Genomic DNA, 20,785 nt, shown 5'->3' on the forward strand with positions numbered 1-20,785 from the left:
ACCAACAGGACCTCTGCACTGCCACGAACATCAAGCGCACTGCCAAACGATTTGAACTATTTTAACATGATGCGAGAAAAGAAACTGAACTGGAAGTGGAAACAGAAAGACAGCGCGATCACAGTAGGCCGTGTGCAGAGAGGAGTTCTGAGAACGGTGGGAATGCAATGACCTCCGCAAATCTGCCGGGGCGCAGCATGACGCAGCACGTAGCGTCGCTCAGCGGGCCGCGTACCTAATTTCCGGCGGAGTACGGAGCGCCGGCGCCAAACCATGCTTCGAAGCTGAAGAAATGTCCCGACAAACCCTACATGCAGGGCCCGCTTGAGGCGGGGTAAGTTTTCCCCATGTTTTGTGCAGTGTTCGACAGTGCAGGATATCCGCAGTGATTTTAGTTTGCCATATAGGATCGGTGCAGAAGTGTAGGGCACTGATACAAATCCACATACTCGGTGCGAAATGTTCAAAGGGTTCATGGAGGTTTGTAATATGCAGTTACAGGAAAATTTTACTTCGTTAGAGTAAGACATTCAACGCATGGTCTTATATAGAAGCTTCCAAGGGGAATGGCTATTCCTTCACTATATCCATTATTTCGTTACAAACTGTTTCATTGTAGCGAGGTTTGGCAGTGTATGCTGCAGTCTCACCGTGACAGCGAATGTTGGGTTGCTGCTGTACACGGCTTAGCAAGTCCAGCGATCCAAGTGTAGAGAAATTTGCAGATTGCCTCCACATTATAGCTTAGCTTGATCATGTAGATCATGGAGAAACAACAGAAATGACAGAACCCATAGAAAATTCTATTCAGAAAATTCTATTCTACTCGTGGTGTATGTTGAAGGGTTGCCATATGTGCAACAAAAGCAATGGTGTTCTGTTATGTTCTGTTTTCGTATTATCCCGAGAAAGTGCAGTTCCAACTGTTCAGTGCTAACTGCAAAGTATCCAAATGTATACTGCTTATTACAAGGTAGATCACAGCAAGCCAAGCCAAAACGCCCTGAAAACTACCTTAGTTTGTTACCTCAAAACCTATTGTGCCCTGATGTCTGCATGCTCACAAGTAGTTCAGATATCCAGGAAAAAAAAGAGTGCATTTTTTATTTTGATAAACAAAATTTCAGATAACCTGAGCACATTTCCTCATGGATTGCACCTGGTGCTTGCTGGCTTATTTATTTTCATGCACATATACACTCAGATCACACCCCAAGATTAAAAAACTGTTGCACAAAATGCGATGAGATAAGCTTCTCTGTTTGGCTGACACACAGCTAATGATTCATACCCTAGCAATGAATCATGCTGCAGCAGGTAGAATGCTCCTTTTTCGTAACAGTTTTGCCCCATCTTTACATAGGGTCACTGCTTGTGATGAGCCCTCTCTACTTCCCCATACCATTAACCAATTCTCTCTTCAGTGTCTTCACCCTTGATCCTTCACCACAATATAACAAAACCAATGTTCCCTTTTGATCCTACACTTGAAATACTTCCCATGCATGCATAGCCCATGTGCCAAACCATTGTTTAAAGACCTTTGTCACACTATACTTTTTTTTATTATTTCAAGAGAAACAAGGTATGACCCCTTCTCATCTTCTCATACATGTGACCACAAAGTGTGGACACATCAAAAACAGGCCCCTTAGAGCAGGTAATTACTAGACAGTGAGTGGCATAATATAAATCAAACAATAAATACAATTCTCGTTTTCTTTCTTGAATTATATTTAATCACACATGAAATACAACAGCTTCAGATTCCACATTGCCCTGGTCCAATGATTTCAGGGATATATGCGCGTAATTGTGCAGGTGTATGCAGTATAAATATAAATGCATTTAACAACTCTCTGCTTTCCAAATGTGCTCAGCTGCTCCATGAACATGAAGCCCTTTGGCACCCTGACCGTATATGCTCAAACCTGCATCGTGCATCGCACCCAGTAAAAAAAACCAAAAACATCAGTTTTAAAGCAAGCAAGAGCAGAATGAAATAAGATTCACAATGGAGAAAAATATACATACAGCTCACGCATAAACTCCATTATCAACACCTGAGAGTAGCTGCAACAAACTCAACACAGTGCTCAGCAGTTATCAAGGTTACAACATTGTCTTAGCTTTCTGCAGCAGGTACTGCGTGTATGCGAAAGTTTAAATAAAATCCCAATTTGCATTTGGTAAATAACCTTTTCAATCTTAATTCTGGTGTTGAGACAATTATGCTGCCTACCATGGCTGCAATCCTTAAAATTTATTAGCATTTATGAAGCTCAATGATGATTGTTACCTGTGTGGTAGGGCCTAATTATGTCTTAGCGCAAAAAAATGAAGAGCGGAAAGGTATATTTGAATTTCCTTATAAAATTTCTCCTGTTGCTTTAAACATGACTTGAGAGAGAGACCAAACTTCTCAATTTCATGCAATCATAAGAAGTGGAGTACGAAAAAGTCGCCATAGCCATGCAGCTTATGGCCATATGATTAACCACAAATATCAGAGTGCAGAACCTTATAAAATTAATTAAAATATAAATTAAAGCGGCACAAAAGTTCTATTTATAAAGAAACAGACTCAAACACACTACATAACAGTGGAAAATCTGAAAAGAAACTAGACCTAACCCAGTTACTCTAAGGCAAAATAATTAGGAGCCAAATGAACACAAGTATTGATTGCATGAAAATGGCAACTTGATTCTGCAACTTCAGTGAAATCAAATACGAACTTCCAAAAAGTGCTTACCTTTTGTTGCCAGTAAACATAATCAATCAGTCAGAGGCTAGTCTTCGAGCAGAAAGAAGAAATTTTTCGCCAGACTAAGATATATTTTCAGGCCAGTTAAGTTAACAACACTGCATTTCTGAACCAGTTTTAAAGTGCAAGGGTAAGATGCCGCAACAAGTAAATTTTGTGCCCATCTTTTAGAAATGCTTAATATATCCATAGAACTGGATGAAAAAATCAACCTATGTAATGAGCCTTATAGTAAATTATGTTTAATAATATCTGCAACTTTGTCACCTAAATCTTCCACTCGGCATCTTCCACCTGCCTCTGCAGATTTGCCCAAAAGAGCATGACTTAGAGTAGGTGATGTCCACAACACTTTAGGTAGGTGACAGACACAAATGGATTTGATCTGCAGCAAAAAAAATCTCCAGCAAAATGCATTGTCATGCAAACCAAGCAGTAGTGCAATCAACAGAAAAACACCTGTCTTGATTACAGCAACTGCTTAAAGACTGAGAATAAAAATGACAGTGTATAAAAAGTGCGGTGTGAGAACAACGATCATGTGCGAAAATGCATGGAGCTTACTAAACCTACAACAACACATCCAGCACACACATATGAACTCTGTGCTGCAGCAGCCACATGTCGTCACGTGCAAGTCTTTTTGTTCCCAGAAGTGTCACCAAGCATGGGACACAATTTAACATACACTCTATCTATATTCTTCTATCTAGCATTACACAGAAATCAAGTAAAAACGAGGTAAAATATGCTTGCACCAACAGAAAACATTAGGATATTGAAGGCAGAAGCTAAGCAAGGCAGTTCAAGACTGTGCCTCTCAAAGTAACTGTGCAGTATACTGGGAACGCGCTCTCTCTTGCATCCTTTTTCCATCTTCTTTATATTGATTCATCATGAAATCTAACAGAACAACAATGGTAAATAACTTCAATATCATCAGCTCCAATTAAATCTATGCAGCCAAAGTAACACAAACAGAACTGCAGGCACACACAGTAACCCTGTACAAGCTGTGGGAAAAGTAAACAGAGCATGGTTCAAATATTGTAGTGCCTTAACTATTGATGTAGCAAAATTTAATAGGCATATTGTGCCTGCATGTGAACGTTTCACTGCCACATTTACGCCCTGCCGTACAACATCCCTAGACTTCCTATACCTCAGGCACAAGCACAATGAAATCAAGAGACTACGTACTGCTTACTTTTCACGTGAAGGGCACATTTAGTGCCGTTGACGAGCATGGCCTTTTGTCCAATCAGTTGTGGAAATTCAAAGAGTAATGAGCATTTCATACCCAAAGCAATTCCACTTGCTGCAACATCATCAAAGAACACTCCACACGTGAGCTCCAGTTAAAGTAACCCATATCCAGCATGCCTTTTCTACATAGTATCCAAACCCAAGCTTAAGGCAACAACATTTGATAATCATAATTGTTTGTTGATACAAGATTTTAATATTTGCAACCCTTCACATGTACCTGAAATATTCTGAATGATAAAGATAAAGCTTACTGTGTCGAAATACATGCTTTCTTCAAATTCATCCTCACCATTTTGTAGATGTCACCGTCAACCCTAACTAGCGAAAAGCACCTTCGCAAAAATGAAAACAAGACCTTGGCACACCAGTGACCTGCACACTGAGTAGAGGCAAAATTTATCATTCAGGAAGAGATACACAGCTGACAACTTCTTTTCAAGTCTGTAGAATCAGTGAAAGTGCAAAAAAAGCAGCCACCTCAGGTGAAAAAAATGGAATTCAGACAGATGCTGGGCAGGTAAAAAACGAACACATCTAAAGATTCTTTGAGAACAGCTCTCACTAGCTTGTATAAATAAAATTCAGCAACAACAAGACTGGGCTTGATATCTGAGCCACGTCTTCAGAGAACATCAACACGTAAAGCTCGCTTCGCATCATTTCGGTGTGCTGCTGGAAGATGGCAGGCTTCCACTGAAGCCCAGAGTGAGTGCCACGCGATGCAGCCAGTCGGCAGTGAGTGCCCTCAGCTCAGGCTCTGAGGGCCCGCAGTTGACCAGCACTTCAACGCCGGCATAGAACACAGGGACGAGGGCCAAAAACTCGGCCTCACAGAAGGACAGGTGCAGCTCTAGCACAGATTGAGCTAGCTGGGACCAGACCTGTATGTGGGCCTCTGCATCCTGGGGAGAAACAAGGGAGAGAAAGGAAGTTGTAGGAAAGAGCCACTCTAGTCCTAGCCTTCAACGCTCCATGTACATGATACATGGCAATGTAAAAGTGCTTTCGTTAGAGATCATGAGTTTGAACAAAAGTTGTGTTTAAAGAATTTCTTTTCTAATGACAATTCAATCGGGTCGAAAATCTGACCTCAACTCTCCAGGCTTTCTTTTTTTAAGCTGTTGAAATGACCGATGTTAAAAGTTACAAGTTTCGCTCTCTCGTTTTTTTTTTAATGTACCTGTACAAAAACAGGTGCTAAGTTTGAGACCCATCAAGGGTGTATAAAACGTGCGCTATGAGCTTCATGTCAGTGCTGCAGATAAATGTAGTAGACCCTCTGTGCAATATATCTTAATCAGTCAAAAGAAATTAAACTTTTAGTCAATACAACACACACTAATTATAATCAAATCATTAGTGATTTAAAAGTGCTTCCACACTTATTGCAAGACTTTCATAGAGAGAAACAAGCATGAATAATTAATTTATTACCAAGGTTCAGGAATTATCATACACGATCATAATTATAATCAAATCAGTAGTGATTTAAAAGTGCTTCCACACTTATTGCAATCAGTAGTGATTTAAAAGTGCTTCCACACTTATTGCAAGACTTTCATAGAGAGAAACAAGCATGAATAATTAATTTATTACCAAGGTTCAGGAATTATCATACACGATCATAGTAGACACCATGGACTTCGATCTGAGTACAGATATAAAAAAAGTGAAAAAAGTGAGCAAATAGTACTGCATAGCTCTGACGTGTATAAACAAAAGGCACACCGGATGTGCAAAGCATGTTTAGAAGGGTGATAACAAGCCAACAAGACGCTACACAAATCATAGAAGAGCACAACACAATTGTTGGACCAACAACTCTGATGGCCTGCTGTCTTCTCACGGTGTCCTGTCTACCCTTTGCACTGTGTTAAGTAATGAATCATTACCAACTCGCCCAAACGCCAGCCCTAATCGACGCACCTTGAGTATGGAGCTCCGGCGCTGGTTCTCCACCTCGGTGGGCAGCGGTGGCGGCGGGGTGCTCGCGCTGTCGGCCGAGGCGGCGCCTTCTTCGGAGCCCACCGACGCGCCCTTGGACAGGGAGGGCCGCTTGACGCTGCCGCCAAGTGACAGCCTCGGGTGGCGGTGAGTGCCCGCTGCCGACGGTGGCAAGGACACGGGCGCTGGCATGGAGTGCCTCGTCTTGCGCCGCTTGTACTCGGACACCATGGACTGGATGGCACGCTCGGTGACGATCGAGTACACACGGTCGGGCTGCAGCGCCGACTCGGCGGAAGCAGCCACTTCGGGCTCGGAGGAGTCCGAAGACGAGTCCGTGGCCAGGAGTGGCACCGGATGGCGCGCGGGCTCGGATCCCGCCCCGGAGCAGGCGCTGTCAACCCTGAGCGGGACGGTGGCGTTGCATGACACGCGGCAGACAAGGACGCGTCGATGCGCGATTCCCCTGCTATTTGAGTCAGTTTTTTTCTCCTCGCAGAAGTGTTTGCTGTCATTCGAGTAAGACCACGAATTTTAGAGTCTGCGCGCTGCACTGAGCCTTTAAGCGCCACAGTTCCAAAAGAGAATTTGTTTCTCATGCAGTAGGTGCAAGATCTTTATAGTTTACAGTCTCAGTATGAAGAGACTATAGGCTATGCTTTGCGCAGGTCAGCGCAAAACCGTTTTGTTACACTAAATGTAACTTTAGTACAGATGCTGCATACGCCAACGTTACTAGAACCATCTAGTTTTCATGAAAGAGGACAAAAAGACGATAAGAAAGGCCCTATTTGTTCATTCCGCAGTCACATAGAGTAACACAAATAACGCATCATTTCGTGTCTGCAGAGGCGATCTCGGTCGATCAGCGTTAAAGCGACGCCACTGCTAACGTGATTTCGGTTCGGTAATTAGCCGATTACCCGCAGCCGACTCGGCGTGCCGACGCAGAGAGCGCATTTACCTTCCCCCATCCCCTCTTTAAGGGTGCTTCGTACCGCTTATTGAGGAAGACAAAAATGCCGTGTGTTTACGCTCTGATCCGTAATGAGGTAAACTCGGCGAAGCTGCCGTCGAGTAGCTGGCTGTCTTTTGCTGACGCGCAGAACCTACAGACCTCGTGACAATCTGAGCTGCCACAACCATCACAACGGATGCAAGGTCTCGCGCCTGGCGCTGGCAACGTGGGCGGCGCTAGTCACATGATGACACATGACCATCACGTGACCTGATGGTGACTGTCATAGAGGAAGGAAAGAGATCAGGAGAGGCTGTCACATCACAGTTTTTCAAGCCGGACGTGAAGTCTCCCTCCACTACTTGGCCGCCGTCTCAGCGTGCTTGCGCATGCGCAGCGAACAGTGCAGCAGACGACGCCACTGCACCCAACGTTACTATATGCTGCGCCGACAGCTGAAGACTACCAGCAGTCCTCGCGAAAGTACGTGACTTCCGGCACACTTTTTGGTGTGCAGCTTGAATAGCGAGGGCCGCATTTTTTTTTTTTATGGGGGTTTAACATCCTAAAGCGGCTCAGGCTATGAGGGACGCCGAAGTGAAAGGCTCCGGAAATTTCGACCACCAGAGGTTCTTTACGTGCACTGACATCGCACAGCACACGGGCCTCTAGAATTTTGTCTCCACGCGGCCGGAATCGAACCCACGTCTTTCGGGTCAGCAGCTTAGTGCCATAACCAGTGAGCCACCGCGACGGCTCGCTCCTCAGCTTTACTTCCTCTATGTTGACGGTCTACGCTGCCGCCGCGGATCACCATAGGAGGGCTCCGTACAACAACTTTCGCTGTAAAACAAAAACAAAAAAGAACGCGGTCATGGTCTTCTGCTTACCGCGTCCTGCGCCTCTCTGGCAGGATCTCCGGCAGGGTGTCCGGCTGCGCCATGAGGAAGAAGATGGGCTGGTCGCTCACGCGGTCCAAGATGGCACCTTCCTTGGCCTCTGGCGAAGCCACCCGCGCGTAGTGGGCGCACAACTCGGCGAACAGGGACCGCAGCCGCCGGTACGGGTTCCATTCTTCGCCGCTCGCCTGGCAGCGAAAACGAGAAGCGCATGCAGAACAACCAATGACGTCAATGTGCAAAAATAAAAAAAAAACGAGAGGATAATCAGCTACTCATTTTTACAAAAATAAAAAAATGAGTGGCTGATTACTCTCTCTCTTGCTTTTTTTTTGTGCTGAAGCTGATAGATCAAACTTGCTACAATCTCCAAAAACAGGTTTTACCACAAGTTTGCGGTTAGCGAAATCAAACAAAAGGAAAAAGACCTACCAACATGGCCTCTAAGTACCAAAGCCTCAGCGCAGTGTTAGATGCCGGGTGCTGGTCAAAGTCCGTTTCCTCACTGCTAGACCGAATTCTGAAATCTCAGGTAAAGACGAAGCACAATAGATTTGTCCCGTCCTGTTCTCTTCATTCGCCTTTACCTGTGCTTTCAAAATTCGGTATGCTATCCCAACTAGCCCCGCAGACAACTTTGTTAAGCCATGTCTCACTGATAAATTTCGTTCAGGCATGAAGCGCGAGCACAAATCTGCCAAACACACCTAGGATGACATTAGTCAGAGGCAATTAAAGATTAGTTATGTAACGCTTACTGTGCATTTCAGCAAGTCATTTTGTGTCACACATAAAACGTAAAGCTTAATGCACATATCAGCAAACGTCATTTTGTGTCACACATAAAACGTAACACTTACAGTTCATTTCAGCAAACACCATTTTTTGCCACACATGAAACGCAAAGCTTACAGCGCATTTCAGAAAACGCTATTTTGTGTCCATACAAAACGTAACGCTTACTGCACATTTCAGCAAGCACCATTTTGTGTCACGCATAAAATGTAACGCTTATTGCGCATTTCAGCAAACATCATTTTGAGTCACACATAAAACGAGAGCAATGATGTATATCACCGCAGAGTAAATACCTCTACTCAGTATGGCCTTGCAGTGTTTCAATATGGCTATCAAGTGATAGGGATGACTGCCAACATATTGCAAGTGCACCTAAAATTACGTACTCCTGCGCAAGGTTTGTGCCATGGAGGGTGCACCTAAAATGAAAAGAGAATAGACTGCGTAAACGCTGCGTACCTCGTTCATGCCCTTCCTTCTCGCTTCACCGGTGCTCGTTGACCCACTGACGAGGCGAGGTGCTTGGCGAAGTCGTCGTCGCCGCCTCCTCCTTCTCCACCTGCGGTGCTCATCGCCCAAGGCATCCAGGTGCACTTCTCCATCTTCATCGTCAAGAACTGATCCAGACTCGGACGATGAGGATGACAGCATGTTGTTGCCATCATTGCGTTTTGTGGCGGCGTGAAAAATTTCGCTACCATTACCAACAATTGCAGGAAGCCTTTCACTCATATTTTTGTCACCGGTTTCATCTCCTCTGTCTTGGTCTTCAACAGCCCGGATTCCATTGTGCGCGGAGCCAACACCCTGAACCTTCTCTTCAGTTTCTGAGCCCATTCCAACTTGCGCAGTTCCATCTTCGGCCTCTTTTCTTTCGGTGCTCTTTTCAACAGCTGCCTTCTCTGGATCGCCTTTCTCTTCAGTTGCATCTTCAACCTCAGCACCTGCTTTCGTACGCTGCTCATATTTCGATTCTTCTTCTCCTTTTCTCTCAACGAGATCTTCCTTCTTGATTTCCCGTTCTTCTTGGACAATCTCGTGTCCACGCCTGGTCGGTCGCACACCTCCCACGTCCGTTTTTCGACCATGTTCCCTCACACCTTCACCTACGTCGTCGTCGCTGACATCGTCCCTGCCGTCGTCGGAGTCGTCTTCGTCGTATCTCTCGTCGCCTACGGCCTCGTGGTGGGGTCCCCTGGCAGCCACCAGCCGGTTCACCGCGTCCATGGTGAGCGGCTGCGCCTCGGGAGGGCGGCCCAGGCACAGCTCGAGCAGCACGACGGCCTGGATGGCCCAACTGATGGCCGCCTGCTTGAAAAGGTTGGCGGCGACCTCGCAGCGGGCCACCTTCTGCACCAGAAACTTGAGGCCCGGCCTCTCGTCGAAATCGACGGCTGTGCTGTGAGACTCCTCAAGCACGGACAGGAGGCTGCGAAGCTGCTCCACAGGCATCATTTCCAGCTGGCCTGTGCCCATAAGAAGGATCGCGCGATGTTACAGCGAAAAAAAAAAAGGGACCGTGACAACGCCACTATCATAGAGAATGGGCCGCAGGAATTGTCGAAGTCAGCTGCACTGGGTCTTACCAAGCGCTAAATAATTATGAACAACTGGCAACGTGTGCTGTCTTACAACAGTTTTCTATTGTAGCGCCGTAGCATCTCTACGCGCTCCTCTAACACAAGAGGGGGGGGGGGGGTTAGTAAAAGATATGATCTCAGACTCGTTTCACTATTATGCATTACGCCTTAAATATTAAGACTGTTGCAAAACTCAACAAACCTGGCGGTTAGAAATAGTACCAGCCAGTACTGCGCCAATCACCATGACAAAGCTTTAAGTATATCACTTGCCCGCCTCCTGCAAGCTCATAGATACACGCAAGAGTTTGCAGGCGAAGTTCCCTTCCAGAGTCCTAGAAATAACGCCCTCTCCAAATAAAAAAAAAAAGCTCTGCTCATTTCATACAATTAACAGGAAAGACAACATCACTTTCAAGTAGGCCAGCATTTAGGCATTTCTGCACGTTTCTGCGAGTGATATCATTCCAGCAAAATGAATACGGTACCGCGTTTTAGTAGTGTCATCAGAGCTCAGTGCAGCTGCAACGGCAAGAGAGGTCTAGAGCCCCACACACTGATGTAAAACATACTGCGCACAACAGGCTTCGTGATTACCACTGACTTTCTTCTCTGTTTCCTGCACTGCCTGTGTAATACCCTGCTCACAGTTCATAACCGCACTTGAGTACTTCTATCCAAAACTTAAGTGTGCATAAACTACTGAACTTCAGTTGTTCGTGCACTCAAGCTATGAAGCAGGAGAAGCCACGGCACACAACAAAAATCTTGCAAGTCCTTCGTTCTGCGATTCAACTTCACAGCTTTCACTCTCAAAGCGCCATCCATGTCACAGTTGGCTGCACTAATATTTTATCCTGCTTTGTGTTTCGTGTCCAAGTTTTCCGCACAAAAACCAGGTACACAAAGTTATCTAGGGGCCATCCTAGCCCTCAAATGTTACCGCGTTAAAATAAAATAATCGCGCACATATACAGTGGGAAACTAACTAAGATGACATGAGAAACTTGTCCGACCATTTCTGACATGACTTTGCGGCCAGTATCACCGCTTCTCACCCGGGAGGCTTGGATTCCGTTACGTGACGCATCGTGTTTCGTGCCCATGCTTCGCGCACACACGCCAGGCGCACAAAATCGCCTCTGCAAGGCGATTCTGAAAATTTGACTAAAGGTGGAGAAAGCCAGACTGACCAGCGAGACGGTACGAGCCGGGCTGCTGCTTGCTGCGCGCAGGCGATGCGGGGCAGGCGAGCACGCTGGCGAGAGCAGGCAGTCGAAAGCGCGTGCCTTCGAGCAGCAACGTGGCCAGCGTCTGCAGCAGAATCTGGTGGGACAGCAGACCCACCACCAGCTGCTGGAACGGAACCCTACGAGAGAGCAGGGGCGGAGGCAAAAAAAAAAACAAAAAAACATGACGGTAATACCGCACCTTCGCGCGTTCTGCACAAACGAAAAACTGAAAAAAAAAAGCGTTCAAAAGGCTGGGGTGTTGGCTATATGAGGGTTACAGGGAGAGGGTCGGCTTCGTGGCAACGACTGCCGACCCGCACAGCGTCCGCAGTCCTCGCCAGCACACTGTTCTGACGACGGGTCACTGAAGCATGAAGTACAGTCCCAGCGAACAGGATGCTCAAAAGCTTCGAGAATAGCTCATTGGCTAACCCTGGAATTCAGCGAAAAGCAAGGACACTTGCTAAGCGTCTGAGGCTCGTCCATGGTAGCTGCGCTACACGCTCGCGACAGCCGTTCTATTTACCCGCACGACCACTTGGCTATGACGTGCTGTCACATGGTCTTACGACACCCCCATCGGATGTCATCACGTGGCTTCACATTACCCCATCGGATCTTCTTAAGGGCAAAGATCAAAGGTCAACTCAAGGTCAGAGGTCAACTAAATGTCATGGGTCAAGGTCACAGATTCGACACCATAACTATACCACATATGTCATACACGGCTAACGTGGTTGGGCTGACGGTCGTTCAAGGTCATTCTCCGGCCGGCGCGGCGACTGCTTTACCTAGCGTAGTGAAGCTTTTCGCTTCAAAAATTCTTGATATGTCTCAGACAACGCGCACAGTTGCAAACGTTCATACAAACGCAACAGCATATTGCAGCGACAACTGCAAATGTCCCGTTTGCCGGAATCTTGTCGTGGTCAATCCGGCGTCCGCGGAGAGAAGGAACGGAAAGGGAAGGGAAAGAAATGGAAGTGGAGCAAAAAGCGCGGGGGAAGGCTACCGGTCGGCGCCAAGTACCAGCGTGCGCGAACCCATACGCTATTATTCTGTGAAGGAAAAGGCGCTGATCGTCATCTACGAGCGTCAGATTTTTTCGTATTTCTATTCAGAGCATCCGGTTGGCCTCTGACGCATCGGTCGCTGTGTTCACTTGTCGCGTTAGAAAATATAAAGTATTCGAGCAGCCGAACTCTGGTGTGTGACGCCCAGTGCATCAGACGTCGTATGGAGACACCGGACCCTGGGGACACAAGAGGAATGCGGCCGGCACAAGATCACCAACGGAAGCGCCAAGCACGGCAAGATCCAGCACTATATACGTACAGTCGGGAACAAAAGTTTCCAGGACGCGCAAGCAGCAAGCGAAGCCTACAGATCTAAAATCAGCGGCCGGACCAAGTCCACACTTGCGGAGGTGAAGTCAAAACTCACGCTGTTTAATCCGTCGTAGTGAAATGATGTGACCGCTGACAAACACGGTGCCTATGGCTCTAAATCCTTTCCCAAGCGCCCTAGAGATTTTAGCTGCCGATAGTGCATGCGAAATGCACTACGTGCTTCCGGTATTGCGGTTATATGACGTGGGCGCGAAAATAGTAATGCGGGCAGCCGAAGCTGTCGCTTAAATTCGCCTTACATGTGGTAACCTGTAATTCTTTTGTACCTGTCTTTTGCTGTTTGAACACGTATTAAGTGAGGAAACTCCATACTCCAGTACCAGCAGTGTCTTCTCAGGCAATGTGGTCCCCGAGCACTGCAGTGCTCCAGTTTCAAGATGCGTACTTCGCTTGCGGCTTTAATACGAGCTATCCGTGGCTCCTTAGCACAGTAAAACGCATCACACACCGCAAAATCAGTGGACGCAGAAACAGCTGGATTAAAAAAAAAGCGCAATAGAAACGACACAACGAGTCTATTAAAGACAGTGAAGTAGTAACGAAGGCCAAATATTTTAACTGAGAAAAATATGAACAGAAATGCAATGCGTATAAAGAATAAAACCAGTATGAAGAACAAAAAGGCAATTAAAAGGATTCACTTGAGCGGGCGCCAAAGAGACCCCAGACGGGGATCATTCTCTGGGGAACGGAATGCAAGCGAGGCGAAAAGCAGATACGAGGGAAGCTGTCTCACACGCTGCGAAGTAAAGCAGAGACGGGTCGTTTCGCGCAGTTTTCCCGATACAGATGCACGCCGCTGCCCGTGTCACTGCTTCGCCTTTTTTCCCCCCTCTAAATCCCTTTGTCCTTGTTTTTATGCACTAAAGGCTATCCGTCGCCACGAAGTCGTCGACGCATCGTTAAACTTACATTAGAGGCTAATCAAACAGCTCACTGTACTCTCGAGATCATTCAAGGTGAAAAAAAGTAAAGCAACAAACAAACAGAAAATAAAAGCGTCGACGATAGACGCGCGCAGTGTCAACGAGGAGCAAGAGTTCGAAGGAAGGCGTTGATTACGCCGAAATGAACGGCTACGAACAAACAAGCATAGGTGACCGCAAAGGATAAACACGAGCAAAGATCAACAAATATAGCAAAGGCACACACTGCAATGGCCAAAAACAGTACGGAAAGAGGTAGATAATAGGCACCGCTACAACAGGCTCGAGAGCGCTAACAAAACTCGCGGAATCACATTAGTTTCACTCTTCGATTCTAACATCATTAACTCCGCGAAGTAATTAATGCAGGAAGGAGGAATGAGGGCCTAACGGCGAACATGCTCTCGCGACTAATGCGAGAAAAAGGGTTCGTATCGAAGGGCCAGCGGACGCAAAATAGATGAGTCTGAATGAGCGCAAGGCAAATCTCTGCTTTGCAACGGACAAACGGTTCGAAAGGGAAGGAGCAAGACGGCTTTATCCATTTGTTTTCTCTCGCAAGTCTTGCGCACAGGCACAGAAAAACAAACGGCCTCACGAATATCGCATATGGCGTCCATATCCTTCACGCGTACTTCCGATGCGCACGTAAATAATGGGTTTCACATTGAGCTCTAATCTGTGTGCGGTTTCTGGCGGCGGCCGTTCTTGAATGAAAACAAAAAAGACACTTGTACACCCTCTTTACCTTTTTTTTTCTCCTGCACAACATCTTGCCACAGTGTTGTTCACAGATCGGCCGTGCCACTTTAACTACTGCTGCCCATTTATAGCCTCCTCCCCCCCTCTAATCTTGCACATGTTCCTACCTTTTCCCTTTCTTTCGACCAGCCCGTTCCAGAAGAAAAAACGATATGTGACCTCAGCAACAACAGGCAATTAAATTAAATAAAGTCTCTCATACAAAAAAGGGAATTGCCTGAGAGATTACGGGCCATTCGTGAGATCACAATCACAGCCTGCGCTCCGGGCAGTGTGGATATGAGCACCACATCGTCCTTACTTGCAAAAGCAAATTAATATTTCCGTGCAATCGAAGGCAGCGTTCTCGCCATCACTAGACTGTCCTGAAAAAAGGCTGGAAACACGTGATACAAGGTACACTGTTCTCAGACTATTGGCTTCCCCACGCGAACACCGTGCTTGCAGAAAAGTACCCTTTACAGGGGCAAACGACACATCCCCAACTTTTCTTCTCAGCGCGCTCACACGCACGCACACGAACGAACGCGCACCAGATTAAATCGGTAACACGCTCCATCGATGCCGCAAAAACCTTCCGTCTAAACCATTGCTTTATTGGGTCCTTGTGCAGCACCTGCCTGAGCTCTCGACGCAAGGTCAGCAACATATCGCATGAAGCACCTTTTAACACTGATCACAGGCGGCATCGCATTTTCAGTAGCACAGCAGCCAAATACGGACAGGACTGAGAAATGCGCTACAGGGGACCGTAATAATTCACAATCACTTCACTGATCCATTTTGTTGCTTCCTTGCTACTGGCCGCTGTCAGTCATCGGTTACAGTCGCAAATGCGGAGGCTGACACACGACGTAAAGGCGAAAAGATAATCCGGAAAGGAATGGTAAAAAATGCACCCCCGAGCCCCACTAAGAATTAATCGCATAGCGCAAAAGGTCGCAGGATTCGGCAATCGTGAAATACTTGATTTTTTTTTTTTTTTGCAGCCTAAGCAAGCAGTCTGGAACTCGTGTGAGCAAGGTACGCTTGGGTTTTCAATGAACATTGCACGCCTCAAATTCAGGCTACACCTTTAGGCAACGAGAAACATTTTTTTCGTGTTCTCGCTGCTTTCATAGTACCAACGTCTTGGATCTCTAATTCAGAGTGTGTTTCCTGTGCTGGAGACGATTAAAAAAAATCATCTGAAAGAAAAAGGGTTCTTAAGAAAATGCCAGAATTGCAAATAAAGAAAGATAATCATGCACAGGCGCCCAAAATTCGAAGCCAGCCTATGCTACTGCAGAGCCGAAAGCGTTGGCGGCCAGTCTACAGTGAATGAAAGGAAAATAGAAGATATTGACAGCACTAATACAAGTACTGCCATGTTGAAAATCAAAAGGCAATATGTTGCATATCTAGCTGTGCTAATAAGAAGATCTCTACCTTTTAGCTGCATCACCAGTGAGAGATGACGCAGGAAAAACGAAAATTGAAAAAGCGAATTACTTTCTCGCAAATCCGCCTCTCCGGCGAATAGCAGTATCCGGTCATTCAAGTAACTAATTCAAAATTCAGTAAAGAACACAAGTATGGAGTTCATTCGTGGGCTCATTAATGGAATGACAACCAGTACTTGAAGAGATGCTTTAGCTAAAACCACAAATTCTAGCCCAAAAAACAGTACGAAAAAGTAACTTGAGCTCCCAGGTCATGAAGTACGGGAAAACAATAGCGCCAGGCTGTTCTCTCCATTTCATAGAAACAAAAGTACAATCAGCTCTACTATAATGTTGAGGAAAGTGCTGCAGCGCACCTTGAGCGGTCTCCGCGGTATACTACCAGAAGTCGTTGTGAAACGAATTTCACATATGGTCACGCAGCGGTAACGACAGGAAGAAAAGCAGCATGGCTGCGGCGATAGCGGAAATCACACGTGGCAGTCTTAGGAATCCGAATGGTCGTGGCTGTGGGCTGCGCTCTAAGAAGACTAAAAACTTGCCATGTGATGCAGTTACGTGGCTGTGAACACACCGGGCCATCGCTGAATCGGCCGCCCGTTTCGATGGCGATTCCGATTCAGATCCTGAGTTCTGATCGGACCGAGACGGTACGGTCCCTAGTTCCCTTAAGAGCTGGATCGCCGATTGTAATACGTCATTGAAAAACAACCTAGTAGCGCCTGGCGACTCTACGAAAAATAACTCACCCTTGATGGCGCGCTGACAGCCGCGTGCCGGAGGCAGTAAAAGATGAACACTGATTCAAAAGAAGAATACTGGCGGAAAAAGTACGTTTCTCGCTGAAACTGCTTAGTATGCCCTACGCGTTACGTAAGTAGTACCGTTCACTCCAAGACAATAGTTAGTGACCGTACGCCGAAAATGAACGTAACAGGAGATTTTTAGCATAGGGTGTTTACGCTTGGCTCCACTCGATATCCCCAGCGCAGCGTCGCGCGAGAAAAGAGTTTTAGCACTGCGCCTCCTCCGCCCGCTCGAGCGACGATAGAGTAGAGTGAGCGGAGTGCTTTGCTGCCCCGCCTACATTATGCTAAAACAAATTAATTTAGGTAACATTTCCTGTTCGCATATAAATGTTTGATAAAAGTGGCGATTTGCATCTAGCAGTGAGGACGTCGTGTTAGAAAAAAAAAGTTTGCCACTGCGACAGTGACTTAAAGCCGCAGCCCCAAGCAAACTAAGAATCGCGAGTGACATCAGGTTGCCTCCGGCACCCTCTACTGCTAACTGAGCACAATGCCCCAAAAAATTCTGGTGAGACGCGGATAACGCGGAACGATCCACTTTCCGTGGGCGGACGCGATACACGACGGAGTGCTCAAAACTTATTCTAGATTTGAAAAGGGAGACGTACACAGGCTACAGAGAGCCTTACTAATACCCAAGTCGGGGATGGAAGTCTTCGTGAGCGCTATTTACTATCAATAGCCTTTACCATACTTGCGTTACGACGATGACGCCACTCATCTCCCGTTGCTACGCTCTGTGGACAACGTCTAGTGAGAGATTCTGCGAACTTTTTGTCTTATGAGCCACATAATGTTTTTGAATTAAAAAGACGTGCACCTCCTACTCCTCCGCTATGTTTTCAAAATATCCCAGAGAATCAAACCACAGGTAGACTCGAAGAATTGTTTTGGTGTCATTTATTCTCGATTGTTCTTTAATGTTCACGCTATATACATTTAGTCATGCGGGTCACGGCTATGTCACGACGTTCAACACTGTCTACATTCGATATTGCGTTCTTTGAACTATACTGTTAACTAAAGTACACCGTCTTCCTTGAGCTACAGACGTCCACTGGACACGCACGCAGAAAGCATACCTACAGTCCAGAAACTGTCTCCACCGCACACCGACCAACTATGGACCGCATAAAAGTTAGTACAGTACATTCCTAGATAGGCTATTGCCAGCTGTCACGGCTTGGATATCACACACAATATCCTGCGGCCGACCGCTGACATTCAGACCTTTATCTATAACGGTAAGCATACACAGAATCTTCAGTGCAGCGGCAAAGTCAAGAACAGACATGTCAGAATGATCTTTCAGTGTGAACTCATTGAAGACAAATTCACGCATATGCAGATTGTTCCCTTTGTTGGTTCTCGGACTCGTAACACCAAACACAAAGAGCCGGTCACCGACCATGACGCAGCACTGGCGGCATCTTGCACGCGCGCCTGGCCGCTGATGGTTCAACAAGATCCACTACGAAGTTTCGGGGCTGTACTTGTGCATGTTTCCAAAATGGGTCATCAGGGTCCCATTGTAGCCGCCGAAGATGTAGAGCTCTCCTCTGTAAATAAATAACGAGAAGCTTCGACGGCCCACGGGGACCTGGCCAGTGATCTGTGGATAGACCCAGTTAGAGTCAACCATGTCCAGGTAGGCGAGGCGGCTGCAGCAGACCTCGTCGTGAGTGTGGAGTGGTCCCTGAGCATCACTGCAGCCTTCCCAGACGTACTACATGCGGTGACCGATGGCTGAAGCAGAGTGGAAACACCGCCACGCCGCCCTTGATGCGCAGCTGCTGCGACTGCACGCTCCCCCAGTCAGGGCTGTGCACGTCTTGGGGAAAATGGTCCGCGCCGAGGCCGCCAAAGACGAGCATGCACTTACCTATCACGCATGCGCAGTGGAAATTACGCGGCCATGGTGCGTGGCCGCATACCTTCGGTCGAGTCCACACCTTTGCGTAGGTGTCAAAGCAACACAAGGTCTTGCCGGGTATACTGTCGTCTCGGCCTCCCCAGAGGTAAACACAATCGCCGTAAACCACAACAGTGTGGCCGTAGCTCTTGAAGGGCACGTCGCCAGGGTTCGACTCTGTCTGTAGCGGTATCCACCGCAGGGATACGGTGTCCAGGGCATGGACGTCAATGGGCTTGCGATCGATGCAGTCCTCACCTGTGCAACGGCCGCCAAACGAGTAGATCTTAACCTCGACGGTGGCTGCCGCGTGGTTCACAAGGCGCGGTCCGCCTTCCAGTCGCACCGTCCACATCTTTCCGTGAGGACTTTCTGCTCGCCGGACAGGTGCCGCACTTTGTTTCCCTCGACAAGCCAGACAACAACCTGGTGTTCTTATTCTTCTTCTTTGTCCTGTTAAGACATGGCACATACCCGCATGGGGGGATTGACCAATGTGATGTGGTATAAATAAGGAAATTTCCATAGGAGGTTACCACAAAGTTTTAGCACCAAGCGTGAATTTTGGTAAATGTATCAATAAAAACGACAGAAGAATATTTAAAGTAAAATAACCTGGGGGTCGAAATTTCTTCTTCCTCTTAAAACATGGCACATACCCGCATGGAGGGAATGGCCAAGGTGCAGTGGCGTAAACAAGAAAATTTCCATAGGAGATTGCGACAAAATTTCAAAGCCAAGCGTGATTTTTTAAAATGTACCCATAAAAAATGACACAAGAATATTAAAAAAATAACAGACACTATTTTGGTGAAAAAAGAAGAGCTCCCATGGGCGCTTCTTCTCCACAGTAGGCCCTGATACCCACGCCAGATGGCGTAGTGTTAGCTGACTGCGAATTGTGGCTTTAACTCTCCGCTATCTTCGAAATATTTTCAAGTGTTGCCTTCGCACAAAGTACACTGGAAACAGGGGTTTCAAGAGCACTTTGCGCATTATCGGTGACTTTAATATCTCCAAACTGCACCTGCGCCAGCCACAGAGCGACGCGACTGTCAACGTGCGCCTGCTATAAGGCATGCCATCATGCCACCTGTGGAAATACGTGGTCCTGGTGCGGCGTGCGCGATATCAGGATCCACACGATACCCCTGAGAGAGGAGGGAGTTCATGACGTCACTGGTCGGCGAAGCCTCCATCCCCGCTCCCGCATTTACACGGGAGGCGAAGTTAGAGAGGGATGTCACTGTTGCCAGACGACAGAGGTTCGGTGCGCGCCGACCTGCGCTGGCTTCCGCGCCGTTTCCTCGAAGCACTTCATGTTCTCAAGCAACTCACAAGACGTTGCCCCCATTTCCGTGAGCGGTTTTGGTGCTGCCGAGCGCCCTCCCGCTGCTTTTGTTCCTTGATTTGACACGCCTCGCGGCCTTCTTCCTCTACGTGAGAGCACCCTCGGTGCGTCGCATGTTTTGCCCATCGGACCAAGAAACACCCTGATGACGTAGGCCCGGAGAGGTCTATTTTCTCTAAGTACTCCTTGTTCTCATATGACTCAGAAGGCGTTTCCCCACACCCCACCGTGACGTTGCCGGGCACGCGAAGAAATAACGGCTAAACGGGGCAGCTTTTATGCGGGACGAGCAAAAAGCCCCCAATCCCCCAGAAGGTCTGGCACACAAACGCCGGCGCCCGAAGGCGTCAGGTTTTGGTGGCCTGTGCACAAATACCCGTTCGAGAGTTCTGGAGAGCTAGCCATCGTTCGCATGTGAATCTGAGAATACTGTCCGCGGACCCACAAACCAGAACGAACATTGCACCAGGCTGACGTCACATTACCCGCACTTAGTGCCCATAATTGCTGGACGAAGGCTGAAAATGCAGGTACAACAAAGCGACAGTGATAAGTGAGCACGACGCCGAAAAGAATTCTGGTGAGACGCGGCTAACGCGGAGCTATCCACTTTCCGTGAGTGGGCGCGATACACGGCGGAGTGCTCAAAACATATTGCTGATTTGGAGAGACGTACGCAGGCTACAGAGATCCTTACTAATACCCTAGGCGGTGATGGAAGTTTTCG

The 20,785-nt window shown here is 47.3% G+C and overlaps 1 protein-coding gene and 1 pseudogene across 2 annotated transcripts in view; both read right to left on the reverse strand.

Moving 5' to 3' along the window:
• Positions 1 to 1,716: 1,716 nt before the first annotated feature.
• Positions 1,717 to 20,785, reverse strand: part of LOC144099176 (brefeldin A-inhibited guanine nucleotide-exchange protein 3) — a 103,169-nt gene continuing 84,100 nt past the window's right edge. For both annotated transcript variants that reach the window (XM_077632309.1, XM_077632308.1), the window contains 5 exons: positions 11,409 to 11,584; positions 9,095 to 10,101; positions 7,829 to 8,025; positions 5,963 to 6,383; positions 1,717 to 4,938 (listed from right to left, as the gene is read on the reverse strand). In XM_077632309.1, the coding sequence (XP_077488435.1) occupies positions 4,693 to 4,938; positions 5,963 to 6,383; positions 7,829 to 8,025; positions 9,095 to 10,101; positions 11,409 to 11,584 (2,047 nt within the window). In that variant the 3' untranslated portion in view covers positions 1,717 to 4,692. The remainder of the gene's footprint in view (positions 4,939 to 5,962; positions 6,384 to 7,828; positions 8,026 to 9,094; positions 10,102 to 11,408; positions 11,585 to 20,785) is intronic.
• On the reverse strand, positions 17,934 to 19,906 carry LOC144096810 (kelch domain-containing protein 3 pseudogene; annotated as a pseudogene).

The sequence above is a fragment of the Amblyomma americanum genome, chromosome 7 (genome assembly GCF_052857255.1).
Source record: "Amblyomma americanum isolate KBUSLIRL-KWMA chromosome 7, ASM5285725v1, whole genome shotgun sequence".
Taxonomy (NCBI): Eukaryota; Metazoa; Arthropoda; class Arachnida; order Ixodida; family Ixodidae; genus Amblyomma; species Amblyomma americanum.